The sequence below is a fragment of the Anarrhichthys ocellatus genome, unplaced genomic scaffold, assembly GCF_004355925.1.
Source record: "Anarrhichthys ocellatus isolate YVR2014 unplaced genomic scaffold, GSC_Weel_1.0 scaffold19, whole genome shotgun sequence".
NCBI classification, from domain to species: Eukaryota; Metazoa; Chordata; class Actinopteri; order Perciformes; family Anarhichadidae; genus Anarrhichthys; species Anarrhichthys ocellatus.
Window position 1 is genome coordinate 3,277,348 of NW_022280049.1, and position 23,464 is coordinate 3,300,811.

A 23,464-nucleotide genomic window follows, 5' to 3' on the forward strand; every position below is an offset into this window, starting at 1 on the left:
TATATATATATTTATTAAAAAAAAAAAAGGAGTCTTGAACAGAGATGATGCATATTTGACTGCTGCTCATGGTTTGGGTGTTTATTGGAGTTTGTATATATTATTCAGCTGGTGTTGTGTAACCATACACCGGGGGGGAAAACGTGTCACATGGTCTGAGGCATTTGGGTGTACCATGTATGTTTTAGATGATCAACAATAAAAGTGCAAGTTACCCGTGTCCTCTGGGAAATGGTGATGTCACCTCACACTCCAGTGAGGCGAATTTGTTCAGCAAGCAACGCACCAGCATAGCTCACACTGATGATGCAACATTACACTCTATTTGAATTGTCAGAGTTCAAGATTTTTTTTATTTTGATCTTGGTTTCATTAGGAAATGTTTTGTGTGGACTTTTGCTGAATTCCCTGTTTTCCTTTCTTTGGTTGACAATCATTCGTTGCTTCTCCGAGTGTTCCTTCAGATAGACCGCTAGCGCTCCGTATACTTATGTCGTATTCATTTTTGTTGAATGTTTGCATTTCCTGCTTGTGTGTTATGCAACTTTTATTGTAAATATTTACCCTCCAACATGTTTCATATACTTGCATCTGAAATTAAAATAAAAATTTATACTCCAAGTCAGTTTTGGAGGCGTGTAATGGCATTTGACGGTGGCCTGCTCCCACCATAACTCACTGACCATTTATTTCCCTTCATGGATTTAAAGCTGCGCGGCCTTCCTTTCCTTGCCACTTGGTGGCGCTATTGTTGCATTATCCAAACTCGGACTAAATAGCTTTGAAGTCTATTAGATCTCAAGCTAAAGGGTTTTAAACGTGAATGAGTTTCACAACAAGGAACCACTTCCTTTCCTACATGAATTAATGTTGAATAATTGTGTGAGTTCATCAGATAAGCTGCGCTGATGGCATTCAGCACTGCAGTCCTCCTACAGACTGATAACGTGTGAGGTAAGAATCCGTTCTCATCCCACTACAGTGAACCACGGCTGGGCTGTGCGGTTATATTAAGCCCCAGTTTATATAATGTTTTAAATGCCAAGGTAAGGACCCTGTGAGTCAGACACAGCTCATAGCTGATCAGATTTTGACCCTGTATAGAAAATAAACCTGCGCTGTGGACTTGCATGTGCTATCCCACACTATGTAATGGATATACTTTCACTCATGCATAGCCATAAGCAACGCATTTATAATAAAAAAAAGTCAAGTGTTACGCTTTCATCTCTGCCAAGATATCCTTGGAACTCCGTTCTAGTTTGCACATTTGATGGTTTCCATAGAAGTGCTTATTTTCTTGAGCAAACAGGGATCCTATGTTTCCATCTCAGCTGACCTTCCACCTCCCTGCTGTCTGTGCTGCAGGAGATGGTATGTGAGGGCTGGGTGGGGTGGGGTGGGGGGGGGGGGGGGAGAGAGGCTGAGATAAGGATTCAAGGCTCAACCTCTAAAAGCCACATTAGTCCCAGCAGCCTTCACCGCTCTGTTGTCCATTCTGCCATAAAGCCCCTGTCCTTGGGTTATATTGGCACGCTCTGTGGAGATTTTTAAGCCCCTTCAGAGCAGACAGGCGTCTGAGCTCTCGGGTGAATGCCATCAGTTACACCGCGAACATTTTGGCGAGTCTGAAAAGTTGAATTCAGGCAACGGTAGACGGAGAAGCATTTCACAGCCTTGATTTGCACAAGAAAACGACATCGGGGGGGCCAAACCAACCAAACAGCTTTCACACCACTTCATAAACGTTTATTATGAATCCAAAACAGACATATATATATATATGTATATCTATACTGTACAGTTTAAATTCCAGTAAATAGACAAGAGTCACAGTATGTTGAAGGGTCGGTTGAGAGCTGGCGTTTGAATGTTCACATATTAAAAACAAACAATACAAGAGAACAACTTCACCCATGCCATGCATTGAGTTGTAATTGGCTGGATATGTGCACCAATAAGCAGGGCAGTTATGTTCAGGATCCCTGTCTGTTGATCGCTTTCATTGCAATCAAAAGAAGTGGAAATATGCCCATTAAGACAACAGTGTGCTTGAAGTACGACTAAAGGCCAATCAAATCAAAATGACATTATGCACAAAGTATATAGATCTCACCTGACAGGAGCTGGAAACTGAATGAGAAAGAACCAGTTGTTATAAGTATGGTACACAGTTTTCTTGATGGCAAAGACACAGCATTAGTACCGTGGCACCAGTTCGCTTTAATCCTTGATACTTAACCCAGAGATGCACAGAACCTTCTGCACAGACTAAACAGGTGCTGAGATGTCACTGGGCCACACTAAACCCCCTTGAATCCTTTGGTTACCGTCAAGAAGACTATACAGCAGTCCAATCCAAAAAGTAACTACCAAAATATAACACAAAATAGTAACAATCAAGATATCAATTTGCTCATTTACAAGTTCCTAATTGGTAAGCGCGACAGTTTGGTTGCCAAGGACAGATGAGGCACAGACGGTCCCTCTGTGCAGCTCCCCTCAGCAGTAGTGTGTTCTGTAGGATCTTATTGGTCCAGTCTTTGCAGGATCAGGGCATTTAACAATCAACAAGGGAATTGCAAACGGTTAGGAATCTATGGATGCCCATGTTCTCCAGGAGAAGAAGAAAAGTAGATGAAAAATGACGAAAATAAAAACACTTGCCAGAGTTTTAACTTAGTATCTGATCATGTTCACGCAGCAGATCAAAATCTTGACTAAGGACTATTATTATTTTGTGTAAGAAAGCATTCTGATTTCTTTCATCATTTATTCACAATTTCTTAATTGATATCCTTCATAAATCTGACTTGGGTCACAATGGAGTCATTTTGACTATCTCATCATTTTAACGTGGTAAGTCTAGTTTTTTTCCTTCTCCAGTTGACACGGGCTTCAGTAGAAACCATAGTTCAGAGTGAAAACACTTTGCATTGCAAATACCAGTAAGTCGGTCACATTCAAATTTCAGATGATTCAATTCTGTCTATCCACGGCAAACCAGAAGAAGGTCTGTCGTCTTGTTTCTCGCCCGCTTTCTCACTCCTCAGCTCTGGCACTTCTGTTTCCAATGTCCCATTTCTGCTCCCTGCTCCTCCTCCCTCTCCTCCTCCTTGCTCTCTGCCCGCCCTCAGCTGGTGCAGTTCCCTCTCCAGCGCTTCATTGCGGTGGTACATCTCTAAGTAGCTGGCCTGCAGCTCCTTCTGGTAGCGGATGACCTTGTCCTTCTCCGTCTGCCACGTCTGCCTCTCTTCCTCGAAAGCCATGTCCTGGGCCTCGCTCTGGCGTCGCTCCAGCAGGAGCTCTGCGCGCAGACGCTCCTCTGTTGGGCCCCCGCAACCTCCTGTAAGCAAGCGGTTCACATGGCTTCAACTACAGTCCAGCAGAGCCGTAGGGGATGTATAATGAAATACACTGGCGGCAGAGAACTCATGACCTGGTTAGTCAAATAACATCATAACTCAAACTAACCCACATACAGCCGTGTGGATAAGAAACACAGTTTGGATGCCTCATTTGCTGTGATATTAAACAGACAGTGTGTAGCATGTAATTATCTTAAATTTTTTCCCATTAATGTCAGCTTGGCATGTGCAGGCTTAAGTAGGTTTGATAAAGTATACTGTATCAAATAGTCCTTGTAGCGTCTCAGCATGACTAAAGCAACGTGTATTGCTTTTAACCATTGAAGCACACAGTTAAAACATCCCAGTGATGATATGTGCACTCAAGTAAGAGACAGACGCATAAATCTACCTGTTGCCCCAGCTGGAGGACTCTCTTCAGCTCCTTTTCCATCCTCGTGTGCAGTCTGAGAGGGGCATCTACGGCGCTGTGTCCCCTGCACAACTAGCTTTAAAGCATCTATCTGGCCCTCCCTGTTGCGCAGATCTGTGCGGGTCTCCCTGAGCTGCGTCTTCAGCTGGAAGAGCTCACTCAGCTTCTGGGTCACCTCCGCCTGGGAGTCCCTCAGCTGCTGCTTCAACAAGGAGATCTCCCCTGATTTCTGGCAAACCTGAGGGAAACAAGGAACAGGGGCAGGAGAAACATACATTTTTATGGACTGGTTGTGATCATTTTAATGGGACAAACAAGAAAAGTAATTCAGTTCTCTCCAGTGTAGCCTGTAATTACTACTATTTAAGTGCTTCTCTCTGTCTTTTTAAGTGTCCTCCCCCGTGTCCTCTCAGGGCCATACCTTCCACTGCGTCTCCTCCAGAGTGGGACTGGTCCGCTTCGCCATGGCTCCGTCCTCCTGACTCTTTTCCCTATTCAGGCTGTCGAGCTCCTCTTGCAGTCGGCTCTTCTCCTGCTGGGCCTTGAACAGCTGCAGCTGCAGGCTGCGCTGGGAACGCTGGGCATGCTGGGAAACCTGACGCAGCTTGGCGGCATACAGGCGTTTCAGCTCCTCCACCTCCTTCTCCCACAGACGCTGTTTCCCTTCGAACACCTGCATGCGGCGGGCAGATGGGTCAAACTTCAAAAGCGAGGCAGATGGATGTATAGATTGATGGTGAAGAACAGACCAGTAAGATATGGTTCACCTGAGCAATGGCACCCTCACTCTCATCCAGGTTTCTCCTCATCTGTTTCAGCTCATGTTCTTTCTCCACCAGGCGCTCCTCCAGATCCCGGACCTGGAAAAGACAACATGAAGGACTTACCAGTCTGTAAATCATTCTGACCTGCTCATCCTCATCCTCTCCCTCCCATCCATCCATCCATCCATCTGTGCAGTGCTCACCACTTCCTCAACAGACAGGGAGAGTGTCCATTCATAAGGAGGTGGAGCCTCCCCTCCATATGGAGCCAGACGGCTCAGGGTTGCCATGCTCCGACATGCCATATCTCCTGTGGCCACGCCCCCTGGCCCTACAGCCTTCTGGGCCAGAGAAGTACGGTCCAGGGAGCCGATGGTGTTGATCTGGCCCATAGATGCACTGGGGTACAAATGGAAACCCATAAGGCCATTGAAATCTCTTCCATTATCACCACCCACACAGTCATTAAGTAAAAAAAAATCAATTATTTCAACACTTCTTTTAAATTTAAAGTAAAGCCAAGACAATAACAGTGCGGCAGACCTGATGTGAGACAGGTGTGGGCGGAAGGGAGGCCGGTACGGTGGCAGGCTGCTCATGGAGTTATGGCCTGAGTCTGACAGGTTATCATCCTCCTGGCTCGTCCCACGCACCGAGGAGAGGGCCTACAGTCAGGATTATACAGTTATTCATCACTGTAGCATTAATAGGTTGAGAAAAGATTCATTTTAGCCCAAAATAATGGCTGAATGAAATGACACATGGCATGAAGTTCATTGTTTTGCTTCTGTGATCAATGCACAAAGACTGGATCCTGGATCCAAAACCTGATTTACTTGTTCCCCTGGCCAGCAGCTCAACTTTCCAAACGAGTTAAATTGAAAACTATGAGAAGGTGTGTGAGATATTCTAGTAAGTAAACAACCAAATTAATGGACTAACCACCTCCTGGGCATTGACATTGATTAATGGTGTGTTAAGATACCTTGTTACCACTGGATGTCGGTCCGCCATGACGGGACGGTGAGGAAGAGGAGGAAGAGGTGGAGACGGCTTTGGGCACATGGGCGTAGGCTCTGTGCAGCCCGTTGGAAAGGCCATGGTCCACATCCTCCGACTTGGAAGCTGGATAGAGGTTTTGCATGGAGCTGAAATTTTTGGGGGTGACAGGCTTGAAGGCAGACCTTAATCGAGCCTGGAGAAGAAGAACAAGGAGACTTTTAGAGGATGCAAAGAGGGTAAAAAAGTAGCAGAGTGGAGGGTAAACAGGAGAGAGAGAGACTTTACCCACAGCGAAGGAGGCTGGGCTTCGGAACAATAAATCACAATGTTTCTATTAAATCAATGTTGTCCCACCCTTTGTGTTCTTACTGTTGATCAATTCAAGCAAACAAAAAAAAAAGAGGTGAGATTTGATTGCTGCAATAAAGTCTGCAACACAAAAGGTGGCAGAATCTCAATCTATACTGGTTCACTGGAGGAGATTTAGGGCTGATTTATGCTGATAGCAGGCTAGAGGGATGTCGTGCCACGCTGCCAGAGATGTATAAATGTGATACTAATCAATTTAACACAGCTCCAGCAGCCGGTCACTGGCTGTATATCATTTATAGAAAGAACATAATGGGAAGACATTCAGCTGCATCTGCGCCTGAAACCGTGAATGAGCTTTAGGATACTTTGAAGTACCTTTAATATGTCATACTTTCAACATTGCCCAGATTCTTTAAGTTATTTATTTTAGTCTTATAGTAATAGAGTTTAATAATCCCAAAGATTTGACCCTATGCAGGGTTTTATACAACAATATTCACCTTTTCATACTTTCCCCCACTTGGCAGTGAGTTCTTTGTCAGATCTACTTCGGTGCCGTCTTTATGGTAGACCTTGGCGTATAAGCCGTCCTCCTCACGGCCACCGGCAGAGCTGAGGCCAGAGATAACGTCCTTCTTACCGTCGCTCGCTTTGGGCTCTTTTCTGTTTGGAAGCACAGTAGGTCAACCGGGCTCAAGTCCTGTCATGTTTTATAGTACCTTCCAGTCCAGACTACTTCGCCTTCCACAGGTGCAGCTTGTGAAATGCTCTATGAAAAGCGTCTGCTTCTTTACAGCAGCACTCACCTGGTGATGTTGAGGTAGTTGAGGAGCTCCCTTTGGGTGAAGCCTTTCTTCAGGAGGCCGTTGGTCTGTTTGGGTCTCACCTGGGGCACTGCACGGCTGCCTTTAGTCGGAGACACATCTGGCCTCTCCACCAGGCTGCCTACACTTCCCATGCCGCAACGGGACGAGACGGGCAACGGGTTACGGAAGTTCTTGTTGGGGCCGCGGGTCAAAGGAAGAGTTTGGACAGAGGTTGCCATTGGTTACAGGGCTCTGTGGGGGGGTAAGGTGCTCTGTAAAGAAAGAGAAAAATGAAGGTTTAGTAGGTAGACCTGTTTGTATTAAATAATGAGCTGATGACCACGATGACCATGCTCTTGACGGCAACATATCATTATAGGCTCTCTGTAAGATGTTCCCTGCTTCTTGGCAAACTGTGCTTTAAGCACATTTAACATTTTGAATGCCTTCTACATGTTCATTCAGGACTTTATAGGGCTGCACAGAACAATTGTTGATTGATCTGGTGAGTATTTCCTCAATTACAGCAAGGATTGGTAATGTTCTTCAATAACATTTTTGTTATATTCGTTAAAAAAACATCCCAACCAGTAAATCAAATGCTCTGCCAAAAAAACAAACAGATAAAAAAAGATGATATCTGTGGCAGGACTGTCATAAGTATGTCCAATCTACCCGCGCACACTCTTTTGGCATTCTTTCTTCTTTTCTTTTTTTAAATGACCCAAAACCATGAATCGATTATCAAATATCAATTAATTGACTATATATTGCAGCTCTAGGGCTTTGAACACAATCACAAACTATAACACGACTAAGACTCTACAGCCATTCTAGTGGCTCTGTGTGGTCAACATGCTGATTTTTAGCAGATGCAGTGTTGTTTACCATAGTTAATCTGCTATTTTAGCGTGTTAGTATGAATTTATAGAGCAGCATATCCTAATTAGGACTAAACAGAGTAAAAGTCAAAATAATTACGATTCATCCGCTGTGCCAATCCATTCAATGGTTAACAAGACATTTCACTCTCACAAAATGTCAACCTCATGGAAAGTCAGGGGATCACCAAAGTTCTGCTTTAACCTCCGGGGAGCATATATCTTTGTGCAAAAAGTTGTTGAGCTATCTTAGTCTGGACCAAAGTGGTGGAACGACCGACATTTAAATCAATGAAGCAAATAGAGCAGGTCTAGACCGTGCTCTGTAGTAACTGAAATAAAGTCCACCTCTTGCCCCTTTACTGCCCTGAGTGGACGTTGATCTCTGGAATGAAGAGCACAAGCTGACAGGGCGTTTCATCAGCTGTGTTTCTCCGTACAGACAGCTGTCTCAGAGCACAGCTAGAACAACACAGCTTCCTACAACAGCATAGCGCTTCACTACAGAACAAACACACAAAAAACCTCCATAAAAGACCCGATTATAGCAGAGCAGTGAATGTAATATTACGTCTTTACAAAGAGGACAAATCCCAAACCAATTTGAAAATGTCCATTTCATAATGCAGTTGTTACAGCATCCGCTTCCCTCTCGGAGGCTCATGTTATCCTTTCCTTTAACACAACAGGATCACATGAATGTGTGAGGGTTAGGTTGTTATTTTTTGTATGTCAAATCTAAATCCTGCTTCGTAAATCTGATCCATTTAGGTTACAGCAGCAGGGCTCATTTCCTTAAAAAACAAAGTGAAAAACATTCAACATAAGTGCTTTGGTAACAATAATAGACATTATGGACAATGAATCAAATGCTGCTGCAGCAGCTTATTTTGTTTGCAATAATTTCCTGTCTCTCATGAACACCATGTGTATCCAAATGTACCGATCGCACAGTGTGCCTTCATAAGTCTAGCATGGCCTTAATACATTTCCCACAGATATGATGGCTGTCTGTGTGAGATCAAGTTTCCTGTCAGTCACCGTCACCGCAGGCAACATTTTGAAGAGAAAAGAAATGACGCCGACAAACAAGTTTCTCTTGACTTCGACAAATCTAAAATCAGTTGCCAAGTTACCCCGACACCTACCTAAGCGGAACTATTGTTTTGTCGATTTGAGTTTGAGCCTTTTCAGCTCTACGCAGAAAATCTTCTTTCAACATCGTCTGTCACATCACCCACACATCCCCTCCCTTTCTTCTTTTCAGACAACCTCATTAAGGCTCACTATTGATTTCACCCTTCTGACCCTCTCTCTCCTCGTGCATAAACACCCCCAGCAGCCATAAAACATTCTCGAGACCATAAAACACGCTGCGGTCTCTCGGACTATAAACAGGACCAGAGGGAGGCAAATTCCCTTTTTGTGCTCGAGCTTATGTGGCGCTCCTAGAACAGGTAGAGTTCAAAGGTTCAGACTGGACATGCTGCTTGTATTAGCCCATTCAACAACCAATTTTAAATATCCAGCATTATTGTTAACCTTTCTTCAAACCCCGCCACAAATCCGAAGATTCATTTTGTTATTAATATCTCCGCCACGAGGATCATGCGATCGGTCACATGTATGCATTCGTCCGTGAGTGACTGTGCTCTTTCCGAGTTATATTTTTACTTTTGGCAGTATTGTATGAGGTTTGTCTTATACGACGACTTTGAGACAATTGCTTGCATACGTCGCAGCTTGTTTTTGAGTTAGAATGAATTGTGTTTGGTGACGCCTTACAGCTCATTGGTGTCCAGACTGGGGGGGTTCGCTCACTCATTTTCACCTGGCGGATGTCTGCACTCCAGTTATTTTAGGAAAATAAACCACGGAGTCTTAAACAATGCTTTAGATTCGGTTATCCATCACAAAGAACATGCTATTAAAATGTGGTCATGCATTTTCCTCCTTCGTGCATTCCAAGACATCTGATATTTGAGACATGGCTGGCAAAACAACACTCCGGAAAGGTATGCTGTCACAAGATCGAACCTGAAATATCACCAGTAAGCAAACATGAATGCAGTTTTTTTCTTGCATTAGAAAGGGTGTTTGACAGGTTGACTCCTCAGATAAAAAAGTGTCCTTAAACACACCATGATGAGCTAAACCTGTTCTTGCTGGCTCCTGCAACACTATAGGGCAATAGCAGAACTTTTGAGAAACCAATGGTCACTGGGATGCATTGATTACACATGTCAAGCTAGTTTCAGGTTGTTTTTTTTTTTTATACAGTAGTGAAATTAATTGAACCAAGTGGGTGGATGGTGGATGCTCTAGTCAAGAGTGCTTTGCAGGTGTTTGGCTGCTTGGGGCTCATCCCCATTAATGACTCGGCCATCCTTCCGTCTGACTCGGTTCTCAGTTAGTACACACTCATGACACTCAAGCAACCTTGCAGTAATTTCTCTCTCACTTGCTGTCACACAGACACATACTACGTAGGAGCACAGACGCCCGCAGTGACACTCCAGGATCTCCTCTTGCTTCTAATACAATCCACATTCATCAAGTGCTTTGCACTGCTGGCCTCGATAGCTATAACAATTATGAAAATGGTTAAAATGGGCAGAGAGAACTGTGCAACGGCAGCTCCGGCCCACTCCACTCAGGGCTCTCAGCCAGTCCGAGATCAAAGCAGCCCAAGCTGCTCATGTTTATATTCATGAGGTACGATTTATACCGATGTAAAACTTTGCACTAAAGCATCCGGCTCTTAATAAGCCAATATAATACAGGCTGAACTCAGGCTAAGGAAATATGATGATGAACATTATGAAATATAATGTGACTACTTGGTAGCGCTGTGGTGCCGTTCGACCGGGAAGTCTGTGTCTCGGGTCAGAGTAAGACATGATGGATATGAGTCGGTGTAGGTCATGCTGAGTGTGTGTGTGTGTGTCTGACACCATAGGGATAAATCACGAGTGTGACAAACCTAATGGCCACGGTCCAAGGTCTGACACGGTATTTTTAGGAACGGTATTTTACTCTGTTTGTGTCTTGTATCTGCCACAGACACGAGAGGCCAATCGATGCTTGATGGGAAGCCGGGGGCTGAGGTGAGGGTGGGTGAGGCAAAGCAATTCCTTTTGGGTAGACGGGAGGGTGAAAATCATTTTATTCTGCAAGCACAAATCTCGCAGGACTGAAGAAATCTTGCATCCAGTTGTTTTTCTTAATTGCCTTCTACTTTATGGGCCCCGAGTAAACCAGGAGACACAGCAAGATTTACAGCCCAGCCCTTCGACTAACCATGGGGCCCTGAAAGGCAACACACACACGCACACGCACGCACACACATCAAAGCAGAGCTTCCAACCAACCTTGAACAGTTATGGTCTAATTGAAAAGTGCTCTGTTCTTGATTTATGCGTCTTTCAAGGCAGTGATGAGGTTTTTTTCAAAAGCTGCTCACTTTGATCGAGCGCAATGAAAGTTTGACATCAGTGTATCAAAGTGTTGCGAAGGCAACAGGTGAGGCTCTCTATCCCTCTGATGCTGCACACGCTCACCTGCATCCGCTGCCGCTCGTTTCTGGTGGCCTCCTTGCTATAGTGAAATGCTGGAGCTCTAAAGTAAAATGAGTAGATGAATGGAACACATTTACTGACTTTATATCGAGTCAGCAAACCTTGTCAGCGGGCTGAATGCATCAGTATAATTACTTTGTGGGGCTGCACAGTTTATCTTGACACAGGGAAAGGGCGATACTGAATATACTATGAAAGCACATTAATTCGTACAGTCCTTGTGTTCTAAAGCAGTGCATACTAAAGAGAAAAGATGTGAACATGATGCTGAGAGGTGTGCGTCTCTAAAGCCTCTCAGCAAGCATTCACAGTTCTGGCTCGAGTTTTCTCAGGGTGATATCCTAACTCGTCTAGAAAACCATCCAAGTGCCACTTTACTATAACAAACAAAGAAAACGACACATGCGGCCTTCAGGAGGAGGGTTTTCAACGCTCTCCTAACATATTGTAATCAGGTGTCCAGCGTGGAAAAAAGAAAGCTTTCAATGAAACGCTTGAGCGTGAAGAGGGGACATTTCAAACCCTCAGAGACACAAAGGTCAGCGCTGGGACTGAGACAGAGGAGAGAGAGAGGGAGCCAAATTCCAAAGATGCTTAACAGAGCACAAGCTCGGGCTCGTCATTTGTTGATGCACAAAAAAAAAAAACGCTCACTCCCACGGACCCGCTCACTCTCACTTGTGTGTGTGTGTGAGCGGGTCAGTCAACAAAGCCCCGAAAAAAGCATTTGTGTGGCTCCACAGCTCCGGACCCTCTGCCCTCTTCCCTCGACGCGCTCTCTTCCCCCCGATCCATGATCAAAGTTTGTTTACGTTTGTGGGGTAACTTTGCAGGTTGCATCTAAAACTCCCACACGGCACACTGTTCCATTATATAAGCTCTATCCAAGCGGCGCTCGCTAGTTTTCACAGCTGTTAGTTGTGTAAAACAATATAGTGCAATTACCAAATCAGCCGCTGGCTTTATTTCATCTCACTGCAGTATTATATTTAACTCCTCCTCTGCCTTGACCGGATACAGTACAGTACATTTCAACATTTTGGACAAAAAGCAAGGATCTCATCAATTACCCAAAATAATAATGGATATTCTGGATGACCCGTTTCTACCACAAAGAGCACAGCATTTAAAGTAATGCAAATATCAAGTGTGACTGATATCTGACATCGCGGAGTTTTGGCTGTCTAGATCCGTCAGCAGGGTGAACTGTGCCGGAGGACGATCATAGGAATGAACCATCCGGAGCGCTCCCCTCTCTGACTGGATGTTACACGCCAGCGTGTAATGAGTGAGTGCGAGAGTGTCTCTGGCTATGGGGCATGACAGCAGAGGAGTGCTCAGCAGCGGCCTCTAATTGTTAGCAGGTTATTCATTATGGATGGCAGACAGACCTTGTTCTTCTCCACGCACCCCGAGGCCTTTCAGGGGAGCCCAGATGCTGAAAAGCCGGGTCGTTCCTTCCCTTTTTTGCGTCTGAAGGCAGTTTGGATGTTACACCTGTAAAATCTGACAAGCTACATGCAGACATGGAAATGTAGTCAAATGCCCAAAGCTCTCTGTCTTTCTTCTCTCTCTCAATAACTTTGCGTAAAAAGGTTGACTTTCACTTCACGGCACTTGAGATGATGAGCAGTCTCTCTGTGGGAAACATGGGACATAATTCACTGGCGGTTAGATGTGGCGGTGCGAGAGCTGAAGGCCCAGTGTTCGGGCTCACACTCGCTCCATTGATGAGCAACACTTGAGTCTTTACAGAGGTTAACGGGTCATATTTGGTCATGGAAGTATAGATACAGGGCGCTATTGAGCCCACACAGTTCAGAGCAGACACAGACGTTTTATTCAATGAGTTCTGACAGGGGGAGGAGTGCCACGTTCAAGGGAACACCGGAGCAGCTTGTGTACCATACTATACCATTGTATACAACTCATGATGAGCTCATGATTATGAATGACATATGAGCCCAACTATTTGGCCGGCACTGTGTGATGCACTAATATGCTTTTTTGAAGCAATATTTTACTTTTACTGATATAATAAGAGTCTCAGTACAAGTGTAGTCGCTTAACAGCTTTACATACACACATATATACATATAATCTTAAGTTTAACACAGTGTCCACACAACAACACTCTTTCACTGTAGTGCGAAAAACAGATGAAAATAGACCTGATGTGTAAAAATATGCTGCGGGTCGTAGTTTCCAGTGAATCAAGTATATTTACAGTATGTTGGACCAATTCAAATCCGTCCTCATCAAATGCTGCCATGCCTGTCATCCGTCTCATTATCTTTTCTTAATATTTATATTAAACATTTTCGTCTGATTTGAGCTGGTTCCTTCTCCAGTAGAGAAGATGCTATCAAACTAACTCTCATTAATGATTTCCACAGCGGCCTCCCTTATTACTGACCCAGAAGAGAAAACCTTGAAAACCCAAAACTCTCATCATACTTATCATGACTGGCTGGACTTTAACCTGGACTCAATGCACGAAATCAGCAAACAACACTTCCTCTGAGGCGGACCAGCTGAGGTGGGTCTCCTCACGCTGCATCTATCCCATCGATGGCGGTCCGTACAGTGCGCCTTGGCCTTAACTGCCTCTGCTGACTTTCCGGTATTGTATTTCTACCACGGAATTCAATTACTGGCTCTGTCTATAGTACCAATGTTGGGTTATCTGGGGGGACTGGTTGAACTGGTGTTTCATGGAACCTTATTGATCTGGATCTGACTGATGAAAAAGCAGGCTGCTTCAGCGCGAGAAGATGGCACCCGAGGGAGTGTATTCACAGGGCCGCCTCTTACATCCAAATGTATTATTATTATTATTTATGGGAACATTTACTCAACAACAACCGCTTCCCTCCCAACAGTACAAAGAGCCTGCTTTGTTAAAAATGATTGATTGCATTATCCCTAACTTTGTTTAGATGAATGCCTGTGTTGGTTACAAGGTTAAACCATATGGGTGTGTGTGAGATAAAGAGAGATTAGTACTAGCGGCAAATGGATAAGTAGCTGACCTCAGTGTTGTTTTAAGTGACATCCACTTGCCCTTCACTCATCCCACACACACACACACACACACAAACACACACACACACACACACACACACACGCCCACATACACTACTAATCTACCAATTACCCAGAGTGGTAAAAACAACATCCTAACTGAATACATCTGCAACTAGAATCTGATAAAGACAAATATGATTTAAAACAAACTGTGGTCCTTCACTAAAATCGAATTTCTAATTTTATATGTCCATCGGTTCTACCATCACATGAAATAGTGAGTCCTGCATGAGTAATCTGGGGGTTGAACTGAATTATCTCCAGGTAATTTGATTGTTTCTGGAGGAATTATCTCAGAAACAATCAAATTGCCCATTAGCTAAATTCTGCCCACCTTAGTTATTGTTGCTGCGCCTGTCAACCTTTCTAATTTTGCATGGCAAATATACAATTATACAATTATAGTGGTGGCAGGTTCACTCAAGCAGGTCTATCTGCCTTTGAAGCGGTCGCAGTTCGGTTATGTTTAGGCTCAGAATCTCTCGTAGCGTGTTGTGTAGTTAAGTGTGTCTGCGAGACTGCAGATTGACACCTCTTGGTTTGCTGCTACCCCTCAAAAGTCTTGAGTGAAACAACAGGTCCTTGATGTCGGCCAGACAAAAGCAGCCTCTTATTTCTGGAATACTCTCGATAATGCCGACTGTCACTAGCGGATTTTAGCAGCTGTTGCTAGCAAGCTACCTAATGCTAGCACCATGACTTGCTTCAAAACACCGTCTCTGACTGACTCATGAGCTAATGTTACACGGTCTAGATAGCTAGCTGCATACATGATAGTGTGCTGCTGAGGCTAAAGCTAACCGGTCCCAAGCAAAAAGTCAGCATTCTCACCAGTTGATGAAGACATGGCAATAAAGAGGCAGTATTGATCTTGTATAGCAGTTAGTCATCAGTCTATAAGTAAAGATTCAAGTTCATGGTGTTCTTTTGTCAGCTGGGGTTGCTGACAGTGACAGAGCTCCTAATGAAAAAGAGAGAAATATGGATTCGAAAAAAAACCCAGCAATGTCCTGTGCTTAAGACATTTAGTATACTTTAAAAGTGATGGACTGCAGATGTAAAATGTATCAACATCTGCTGACTTGTGTCTGAGTGGCATTCCCTGAAGCTAGTAGGGACGATGATACATCTTCACCAACTAACATGCCTACTTGTTTTGAGAGTATTACAGTGCTGAGATGAATATTCCTCCAGATTTTTTCCATATCATCTACTCGCCCGATTCCACCGGCAATATATCACGCCGGATAAAAGAAGGAGTACAAAAGCAGCACCATACAGAAATATTTCCTCAATAACTTCATCAGAATTTGTGAGAAAGCAAACAACAGACTGGCACGTCATTTCCTGAAACCAGTTTGAGCCTCTCTGTTGGTTTCTGTTCAACTTGTTAACAAGCAAAGCCTGTACAATGTTTGCCAACCGCTGCTATCAGCAGAGCATGTTCGACACAGAGCACAAGTTCAGAGGGAAGAATGTGAAGGGAGAGAACGATGTGAGGAAACAAACTCACATTCCCTACATTTTTCACCAGGTAATTATTAATGTGCCTTCACAGAACCTATAAAGCTGATATGGTGATAGGACAGGGGCCTGTTTCTCTGCTGTGTTGTGGGTTACTTAAAAAAATAAAATGTCTGTTACCCAAAGCTCCTTAATTCCCATGAGAGCTAAATTGGTAACATCAGACATTTAATGACTGATAATTCTACCACGTAATCAGAGCGGGGGAGTCATACTGTGTTAAATTGAGCTGATAAAGACAAAAGCTCGAGAGCCAGCTTCTTATTAAATCCATTAGAGCGAGGAGGATAGTGGGAGACGTGAGCAGAGGCTCTTTTCTCTCTGTGGCTCCTTTGTTTCCTGGAGCGGTTCATGTAGGAGTCACCACCGTTCTGTGATTACAGAGATAGAAATCGAGTGGTTCCCACATCGACCCACACCTGAACCAATTCCACTTAGCAGCTGCGGTGAGCGTGCGTGCATCCATCCAAACACCCCCAGTGGTAGACCACACACGCAGCGCAAACACAAAGAGGGAAACGTGTGGACTGCAGCTGAGAAATTGATTGGGATTGAGAGGAATACACAGATATGGATTGACTCACAGTATGACTGCTTTAAATGTTAATTCTTTCATATTTAAGCCTTCAATAAGCCGCATAGATAAAAAGTTTTCCAGATCACATCCCAGCACACTTTTTCTTTGATCTCATCTGCACTGTAACACCAGAGGAAGAGCGGAGCAGCCTGCGTGTCAGGTAGTAAACACTGATGCTGACTCATGCTGATGCCAAGTCAGAGGATCAGCACTTTTTCCTCCTGTGGAGTTTGTCTGTAAATAAAGTGAATGTTTGTTGTGTGTTAGTGCTGAGAAGCAGCAGAGTGGGCACGACGGAAAATCAGCTTGTTCAGCCGGCACAGGTCAGAGCTTTACTGTTAACAATGACGGCAAAGCAACAAGAAACAACAGTTACACGTCGTCATGAGGAGAATGTCACCTTGTGCCGCTTTGCCTCCAGTTACACAATTCAATAGGAACATCTTGTTACCCAGCTTGGGTACAACATTGAGCCACGAATAGTCCTCAGGGGGAATTCCGGGAACACAAATAGACCATCAGACCGACAATCACCAAAAAAACCCAACAAGAACTAAATGAAAAGAGTTTTATTTTCAGGAAATCATGCTGCACAGCTCAGTGGAGCAGATAATCATATATACTGTTCTTTGAACACCATGTGGCTCCATTTTTGGGACATACAATAATTAACAGTTAATTAGCATATTGGTTCTGTGCTGCTGGAAGTGAATGGGGAGAATGAGGCTCAGTGTGATGTAATTCGCCCAGGAGAAAATACCTAGTTAAAAATTAGTTAATTCCAATTCAACCCCGTGGGATGAGTAATTAACAATCAGGCTGCTTTCCTCTTCTCTCTGCAGCTCAAGCTGCTCTTTTGACAATGCAGCCTTAAATCACAGTGAGTTCAGAGCGCGTTGAGCCGGCTGCCATGTAAATAAGTCAAACTTTCGCAGCAGCAAGCTCAGGAATGTCTAAAATATGCACACACACACACACACACACACACACACACACACACACACAGGTGAGCCGAGTTTTTGCTTTGATCTGAAGCCCAGTATGACACAGTAGACTGTAGAGTTCAGGTACTTTCAGTATCATAAGACCTTTTCTAAGTAAATAAAAATCCCAAATAACAGAGATAAAAAAGTCACTTATTTACCTGTCTGTTTGTCCACCTGAAGCTTCACTTCTCTGCTCCTGATCCCATGCTCACTCTATTTCTCTCTCTTTCTGTCTCATGCCCGCGCTGCTGATTATCACACCATGATTATGACTTCCTGTTTCTCAGTCTGTGATGCTGGTTGGGAGGTGCGGATGGGAGGGAGCTGCCCGGTCGTAACAGCTGACCTGCAGGCCACGACAAGATGACTTTGCACTGATCTAAATAGAAGACGAAGTTGATCTTAAGCTGTCTGAAACAGGGAGAAATATTTAGGTCGACCTCTGCAGCAGCTATACGCCAGTTTCGACTCCCCTGAGAGAACCTGGTACTTTCCTGCCCACTCTACACCCTATCCCCTTTCCTCCTCTTCCCCTCCTCACCTGCTCATCTCTTTGTGCTCTTTCAGCCCTCTCAGGGGCCGGTGTGGTTGGACTTGTTCTCCCAGTTACACAAACAAAAGCCCCGCATGTGAACCAGCTTTGAGGTGGTCAATCCAGAGCCTGCATTGACATACGAGAGCCAGCTTCACTGGACAAATACCAATAATACAATCTGCCTTGTTTGCTCACGGATAATAAGACAATAATGAGGGATCAGAATTAGGTCAAAAGGCAGACAGCAGGAACACAGAGAAAGAGGGATGAGGGTTGGAAAAAATGAGAGAGTGCAGATGAGGAAGGAATGGAAAATGAGAACATGTGGGGGTTGTCTCAGCGTGGACCGTCTGGACAATAGTCTGAGTGTAAGTCCCCCTTCTTGAGGCTGGGTTAGTGGATGGGTTCTGCAACGTATCAAGTTACATAACTCAAACTGGAGTCGCTTGCATCTGAGGGGTGGAGAAAAGAGAGGACATTGTTCTCTGCTCCTTAGCCGGGAGAGAGTGACTCCTTTCTTCGCCATGCGATGTAGGCCGCCGAGCTGAGGGGAGTGAAGGAGGTATCTTCTTAAAGCTGGCACCGATAGGTGGGCACACAGGAATCCCAGCTAATAAAGCACCTTGCCAACCAGAGATGCACAATGTAGCGATTGGCACGCTATTAGAGGCATTCCAGAGCAAGAATGTAATGTTTTGTGGGGCCCCGCCGAGTGCAATTTGAAGAAAATCAGCTGAAAAATGAAAGGACGGGATAACCCCATCAAAGCTATAGGCAGATCAGTCCAACACTTGAGCAGGTGCCGCTTACGGTACCCCTGTCATTACCTTTGGGCCCCGCAGGCATATCCAGTCTGAGATTCCACAGATTTTCAGTTGCAAGTGGGGATGGAAAAATGGCAGCAGCAGGAGGAAGGACAGAGCAAAGATAGAACAGGAATGTGGAGATGCATGGATGGAAATGTGAGGCAGAAAACAACAGAGAGGGACGAGTCAGGGCCTGCTTACAGATACTGTACCTGTCTGACCAGACAACTAAACAAGACAACAACCCAAGCGAGACTCATTTCCTCTGCCTAAGTTCTTCTGGACAATAACATTACAGGAAGCAGCTATGGGAGGCGTGCTGGATGTCTGGCTCTTAGAAATGAATCAAGAAATGACATTATCTTGAGCTCGGTGTGTCAGTTCTTTTAGAAAAAACACGATATGACATTTTGAAAATCTGCCAGTAAGGATTTAGAAGAAGATAGCGGGAGTATGTAATTGTGCATGGACAGATTTCACATGAACAAATAAAATTAAAGGAGTAGTTTGACATTTTGGAAAATGTGCTTTTTAGTTTGCCTGTAAGAGTTAGATGAAAACACTTATGACAGTAAATCTGAAGCATATGTTTAGCTTAGCTTGAGTTAGCTTAGCGCAAGGACTGGAAACATCAGGAAACAGCTAAACTCTAGTCTGTGGGTAAAAAAATCCACTTAACAGCAACGCTGAAGCTAATTAGTTAACATGCTTATTTAATTTGTACCAAATCCGAAGTTAAAAACAACAAGACAGATGTTGTTATCTTCGAACACAGCCTGATATCTGTTTCCACCTGTTTCCAGTCTTTGCGCTAAGCTAAGCTAAGCTAAGCTAACCAACTGCTGGCTGTATATTCATACGTAACGAACAAATACAAGTGGTATATTGATCTTCTAATCTATCTCAGCAAGAAAATGAAGACGTGTATTTTCCAAAATGTCAAACTAATTCCTTAAAAAAACAAGACAAGGTATAAGGACAGTGCCAGCGAGTCCACTTTACTGCCAGTGTGACCTGAGTGAGACATGCGCAGGTCATGGCAACTAAATGTAACCTTTAAATCCACCGTATTGATTTCCTGTAAAAGAACAGGATGTGACAGCAAACTGAAATGCTGTTAGAGAGAACAGAGCTGCGGCCGCCTCGACGACTGGTACTCGCTGATATAAATAAACAACAATGCCCACTTGCAGAGGAGGGCTTCGACTCGTGGCCTTGTGTTCTGCAATGCTACAACTCTTCAGACTAAATCAAAGAGACAAGGGCCAAGTACTCCGCGTGCACACAATTCATCCCAACACACACAAACACAGCGTAGCTATTACTGCTGCTGATATCTATAGAAGGCAGGTGAGTGCATGCGCTCCTCTCTGGGAGATAAACCGGATCAATAAAAACACGAGGAAACGTTGAAGCTGGGCTGACTCACGGGGAAAAGAGGCTACATCGTTAACAAGACAATAGTCCCAGAATGTGAAGCCGCCAGAGTTAGCGGCTATTTCCGTCTGAATTGGTGACATTTAGAAAACAAAGGTCACAGCATGTGGTCCGTCCACCCTCCTACACTCGCAGACCTCTCCCCTCTGAAGGTCAGGGGGTCCCGCTTGTCCCATGAGGATAAAACTATTGTTCAGCAGTCAGGTGACAGGTCAACCAACCACGCAGACAGTAATAACCAAGGAAATACTGGACACAGTACACTTATGTGATTAAACGTGAAATCATGCCAGGTTTATCTGGCAGCAGAAGAGATTTTGATGGAGGCCACTTTGCTAGCTCCTCTTTGTGCCAAATGCAGCAATGCAAAGTCACGCTGAACTTATTTATCATAAGTCTGTGATGTTGCGGATTTTCCATGAGTGTTGTGAAAAGTATTCAAAAGTTACTTGTTTTCTGGCAGACCGTGTGGCTTCATCTATAACCTTCTTCTAAAAATGAATAGAGAAATCACAGGTATGGCTACACGATCACAATGGTCATCTCATTCACGTAGCAGACAGCAGGTATGATGTTTGCGGAAAGTGAATGGAGGCTGTGTATTTAAAGTGTCTGGAGAAATATGTGATCCCTTTGGAGTAGACAAAGAAAGTAGAGAAGATGTATCTACATCAGACATCCCAGTTTGTTGCCAAAGTAAAACTCCCACGTTGGCTTAGACGCCTGCACGGTGTCCCCTATGCGTCTGTGATGTTTGCATTCCAGGTGTTATCTTCGGATCGTATGTAGATTTGGTTTTCCTGCCTTAACATGCCTTACCTTCTGCTTCTTAAGACAGGGACACCGATAGGACTTGACATTGACAACTATGACTCACGGATGTTAAAAGTACTCCACAAAATGTATACTTAGGTGCTTGTAGATGTCATTTTATTTGGACCCTTAGGGAACAAGGGAACAAGCTGAAAACACCAACACTGAGATATTATCACCATATTATTGCAAACTTGTTATCAAACAGTTCAATAGTGACTCTCCTTTTGGCTCTGGTTTGGTCTCCTCCAACCCTTGAGGGAAATAAATGCTGCACTATGTTCACTAGTCTCTAACTTGGTCTGCCATTGGGAGCTGGGCCGGTACCATACACTGGGTGTTTAGAGTATTTTGATGAAAACGCTGCCTGACAAAACCAAAACCTGAAAGCTGAAAGATGCTGAAAAGCTCCGCAGAGCTGAAGAGAACTGCAGAGCTCGGTGATGACTCTTCATCATTACAAGCAACTTCATTCACATTACACATAGTGAACTGAGCAATCCCCCAGCTTTAATGTGTCTCAAGGAGAAGTAGTTTAATTGAATTTGTTAATTATAATCTAGTTTAAAATCCGTCAAGAGGAAAAGTCAGGAATGGCAACATACTTTGAAAGATCAATCTCAAGCTAAGGAAACACCTGTCACTTGGGGATAATGATTAACTTGGGTGTGTTCTCTGTATTGGCACTTGGAAAATAATTTAAGCCTGTGAGCCCTACGACTTGACCCCGCCGGAATTTGTGCAAAATAAATCAATGTTTTACTGAGGACTCACGACTGAGGATAACCGCAAGTTTGACCGGTTAGTTCATGTGGTTAAACAACTATTATGTAGTGCAGAATTACATAGGAGATACATTTTCAGGCAGTCACTTCGATGGACACTTTCTTTTTGATTTTTTTAACAAGCAATGTCATGCAAACTATTACCATTTACTGTGTTAGCTTTGCGCTAAACCGCCTTACAACAGTGGCCCTGCACACAGTAAATCTTAATCCAGTCAGGCTTTAATTGCAGCGACAGACGGCCCAGAGAGAGGATCAGGCAGTGGGATGACCGAGGAGTGAAAGCTCTAATAGTAAGACCACGACACTTTCTCCTCAGCGTGATCAGGCATGGTCTTTTTTCTATAAAGAGTCCATGAGCTGAGTGCACACAGGAGGGAGAGAATAGGATGATAGGACGAGCCCCAGATTAGCAGCAAACAGAGAGGAAATGGGGAGAAAGTAGAGGATAATCTGAGGAAACTGAGATGAAGAGTAGACACAGACCGATGTAGAAGAAGAAGGGCTGATTAGTGTTTGATTAGCTGGCTGGCCTCAGGGGGAAATCTCTACCAACACTGTGCCATTATGACTGAGCTCTCCTCGCTCCACCATCTGCTAGACTGTCGTATGCATGACTGACCTGCTATGCACTTACACGCTACACGGAGGGGAAAAGCCTTACAGTGTATTGTGCTGGAGTTCACAGTGGTGATGTTGGATTTGTTGGATTTAGTTGCATTTGTATTCAAGATTTACAGCAGGACTAACATCGTACTGTGGGAATACGGAGGCGTGGAGTTTGTTCAAACTTCCTGAACAAGAAGCAAATGGTCAGCAGACATCTGACCGATCAGCAGAATTAGTGTTTCATCAGCTGCCAGTGTTTTAAGGAGACACACACACACACACACTCAGGGGAGTGTCAACCCCCTGGGAGCTAAAACAGCTGAACGAAGACATCACATCAGCTGTCTGGCTGATTCTGCAGAGACAAGAGCAGCCAGGAGACAGACTGCGCCAATAGATTGTCGTGAGAAATCTCCCAATGAGCTTTCAGCTGACAGATGGGTTTTGTGATACTGACAAAATCCAGCATCATGATACTTTTGATCAAATAGTTCCATGGCGATAATGTGGCAATAATCAGTGTCACATATTTGAAAGGATTTAAAATTGTATTCTCTTAATGTCTTAAAGATGATCACAAGATTTTTAAGTGACAAAAATGCAACCAAGTCGTCATCTTGCAGTCAATCCTGTCCTCACACAATTCTAGCTAACACTGCACTATTTTTTGGTTTCTTTTCCAGTTGATGATAAAGGAGAGCTGCTTGCAAAATCTCATCACTCAGTCACCTCTGTGTCATAAAGAAGTGGGCCTGATGAGATGCAGAAATGCAGTTTTGTGCGGTGACTGGAACCCTAAACAGTACTTAAGCTGTCAGTGATCCGTCATACACTTCACACCACCATTATATCACCCCGCTATCACAAGTTTGCCTTCTATAGTCCATTCCTAAATTACAGGAATGGTTACCACGCAGTGTCCAACAACAGCTCGCACATCTATTGTCAGACCTGCTCCTTCACTTGCGTCAGCACGCACACCCACAACCACCCCAACCACCACACTCAAAGGACTCTTCCTGCATCGCTCCATGAGTCCTCAGGTCAGAGGTCACCTGTGGCCTCTGGTCTCCATGACAACAGCCTGGCAGTCCCCAAGACTGAGCTGGTGTCTACCCCTCCACCCACACCCACCCACACACACACACACACACACACACACACACACACACACACACACAC

General features: G+C 44.3%; 1 protein-coding gene across 2 annotated transcripts in view; it reads right to left on the reverse strand.

Moving 5' to 3' along the window:
- Nucleotides 1-1,727: 1,727 nt before the first annotated feature.
- n4bp3 (NEDD4 binding protein 3) overlaps nucleotides 1,728-23,464 on the reverse strand; it is a 22,607-nt gene continuing 870 nt past the window's right edge. The window contains exons 1-10 of one of the 2 annotated variants that reach the window (XM_031858009.1): nucleotides 17,456-18,994; nucleotides 6,665-6,936; nucleotides 6,359-6,521; nucleotides 5,530-5,739; nucleotides 5,088-5,209; nucleotides 4,748-4,943; nucleotides 4,548-4,640; nucleotides 4,202-4,453; nucleotides 3,760-4,018; nucleotides 1,728-3,346 (exon numbers count right to left, since the gene is read on the reverse strand). In XM_031858009.1, the coding sequence (XP_031713869.1) occupies nucleotides 2,964-3,346; nucleotides 3,760-4,018; nucleotides 4,202-4,453; nucleotides 4,548-4,640; nucleotides 4,748-4,943; nucleotides 5,088-5,209; nucleotides 5,530-5,739; nucleotides 6,359-6,521; nucleotides 6,665-6,903 (1,917 nt within the window). In that variant the 5' untranslated portion in view covers nucleotides 6,904-6,936; nucleotides 17,456-18,994 and the 3' untranslated portion in view covers nucleotides 1,728-2,963. Of the gene's footprint in view, nucleotides 3,347-3,759; nucleotides 4,019-4,201; nucleotides 4,454-4,547; nucleotides 4,641-4,747; nucleotides 4,944-5,087; nucleotides 5,210-5,529; nucleotides 5,740-6,358; nucleotides 6,522-6,664; nucleotides 6,937-17,455; nucleotides 18,995-23,464 lie in introns of those variants that run through there. The other variant, XM_031858008.1, reaches the window with a different exon arrangement.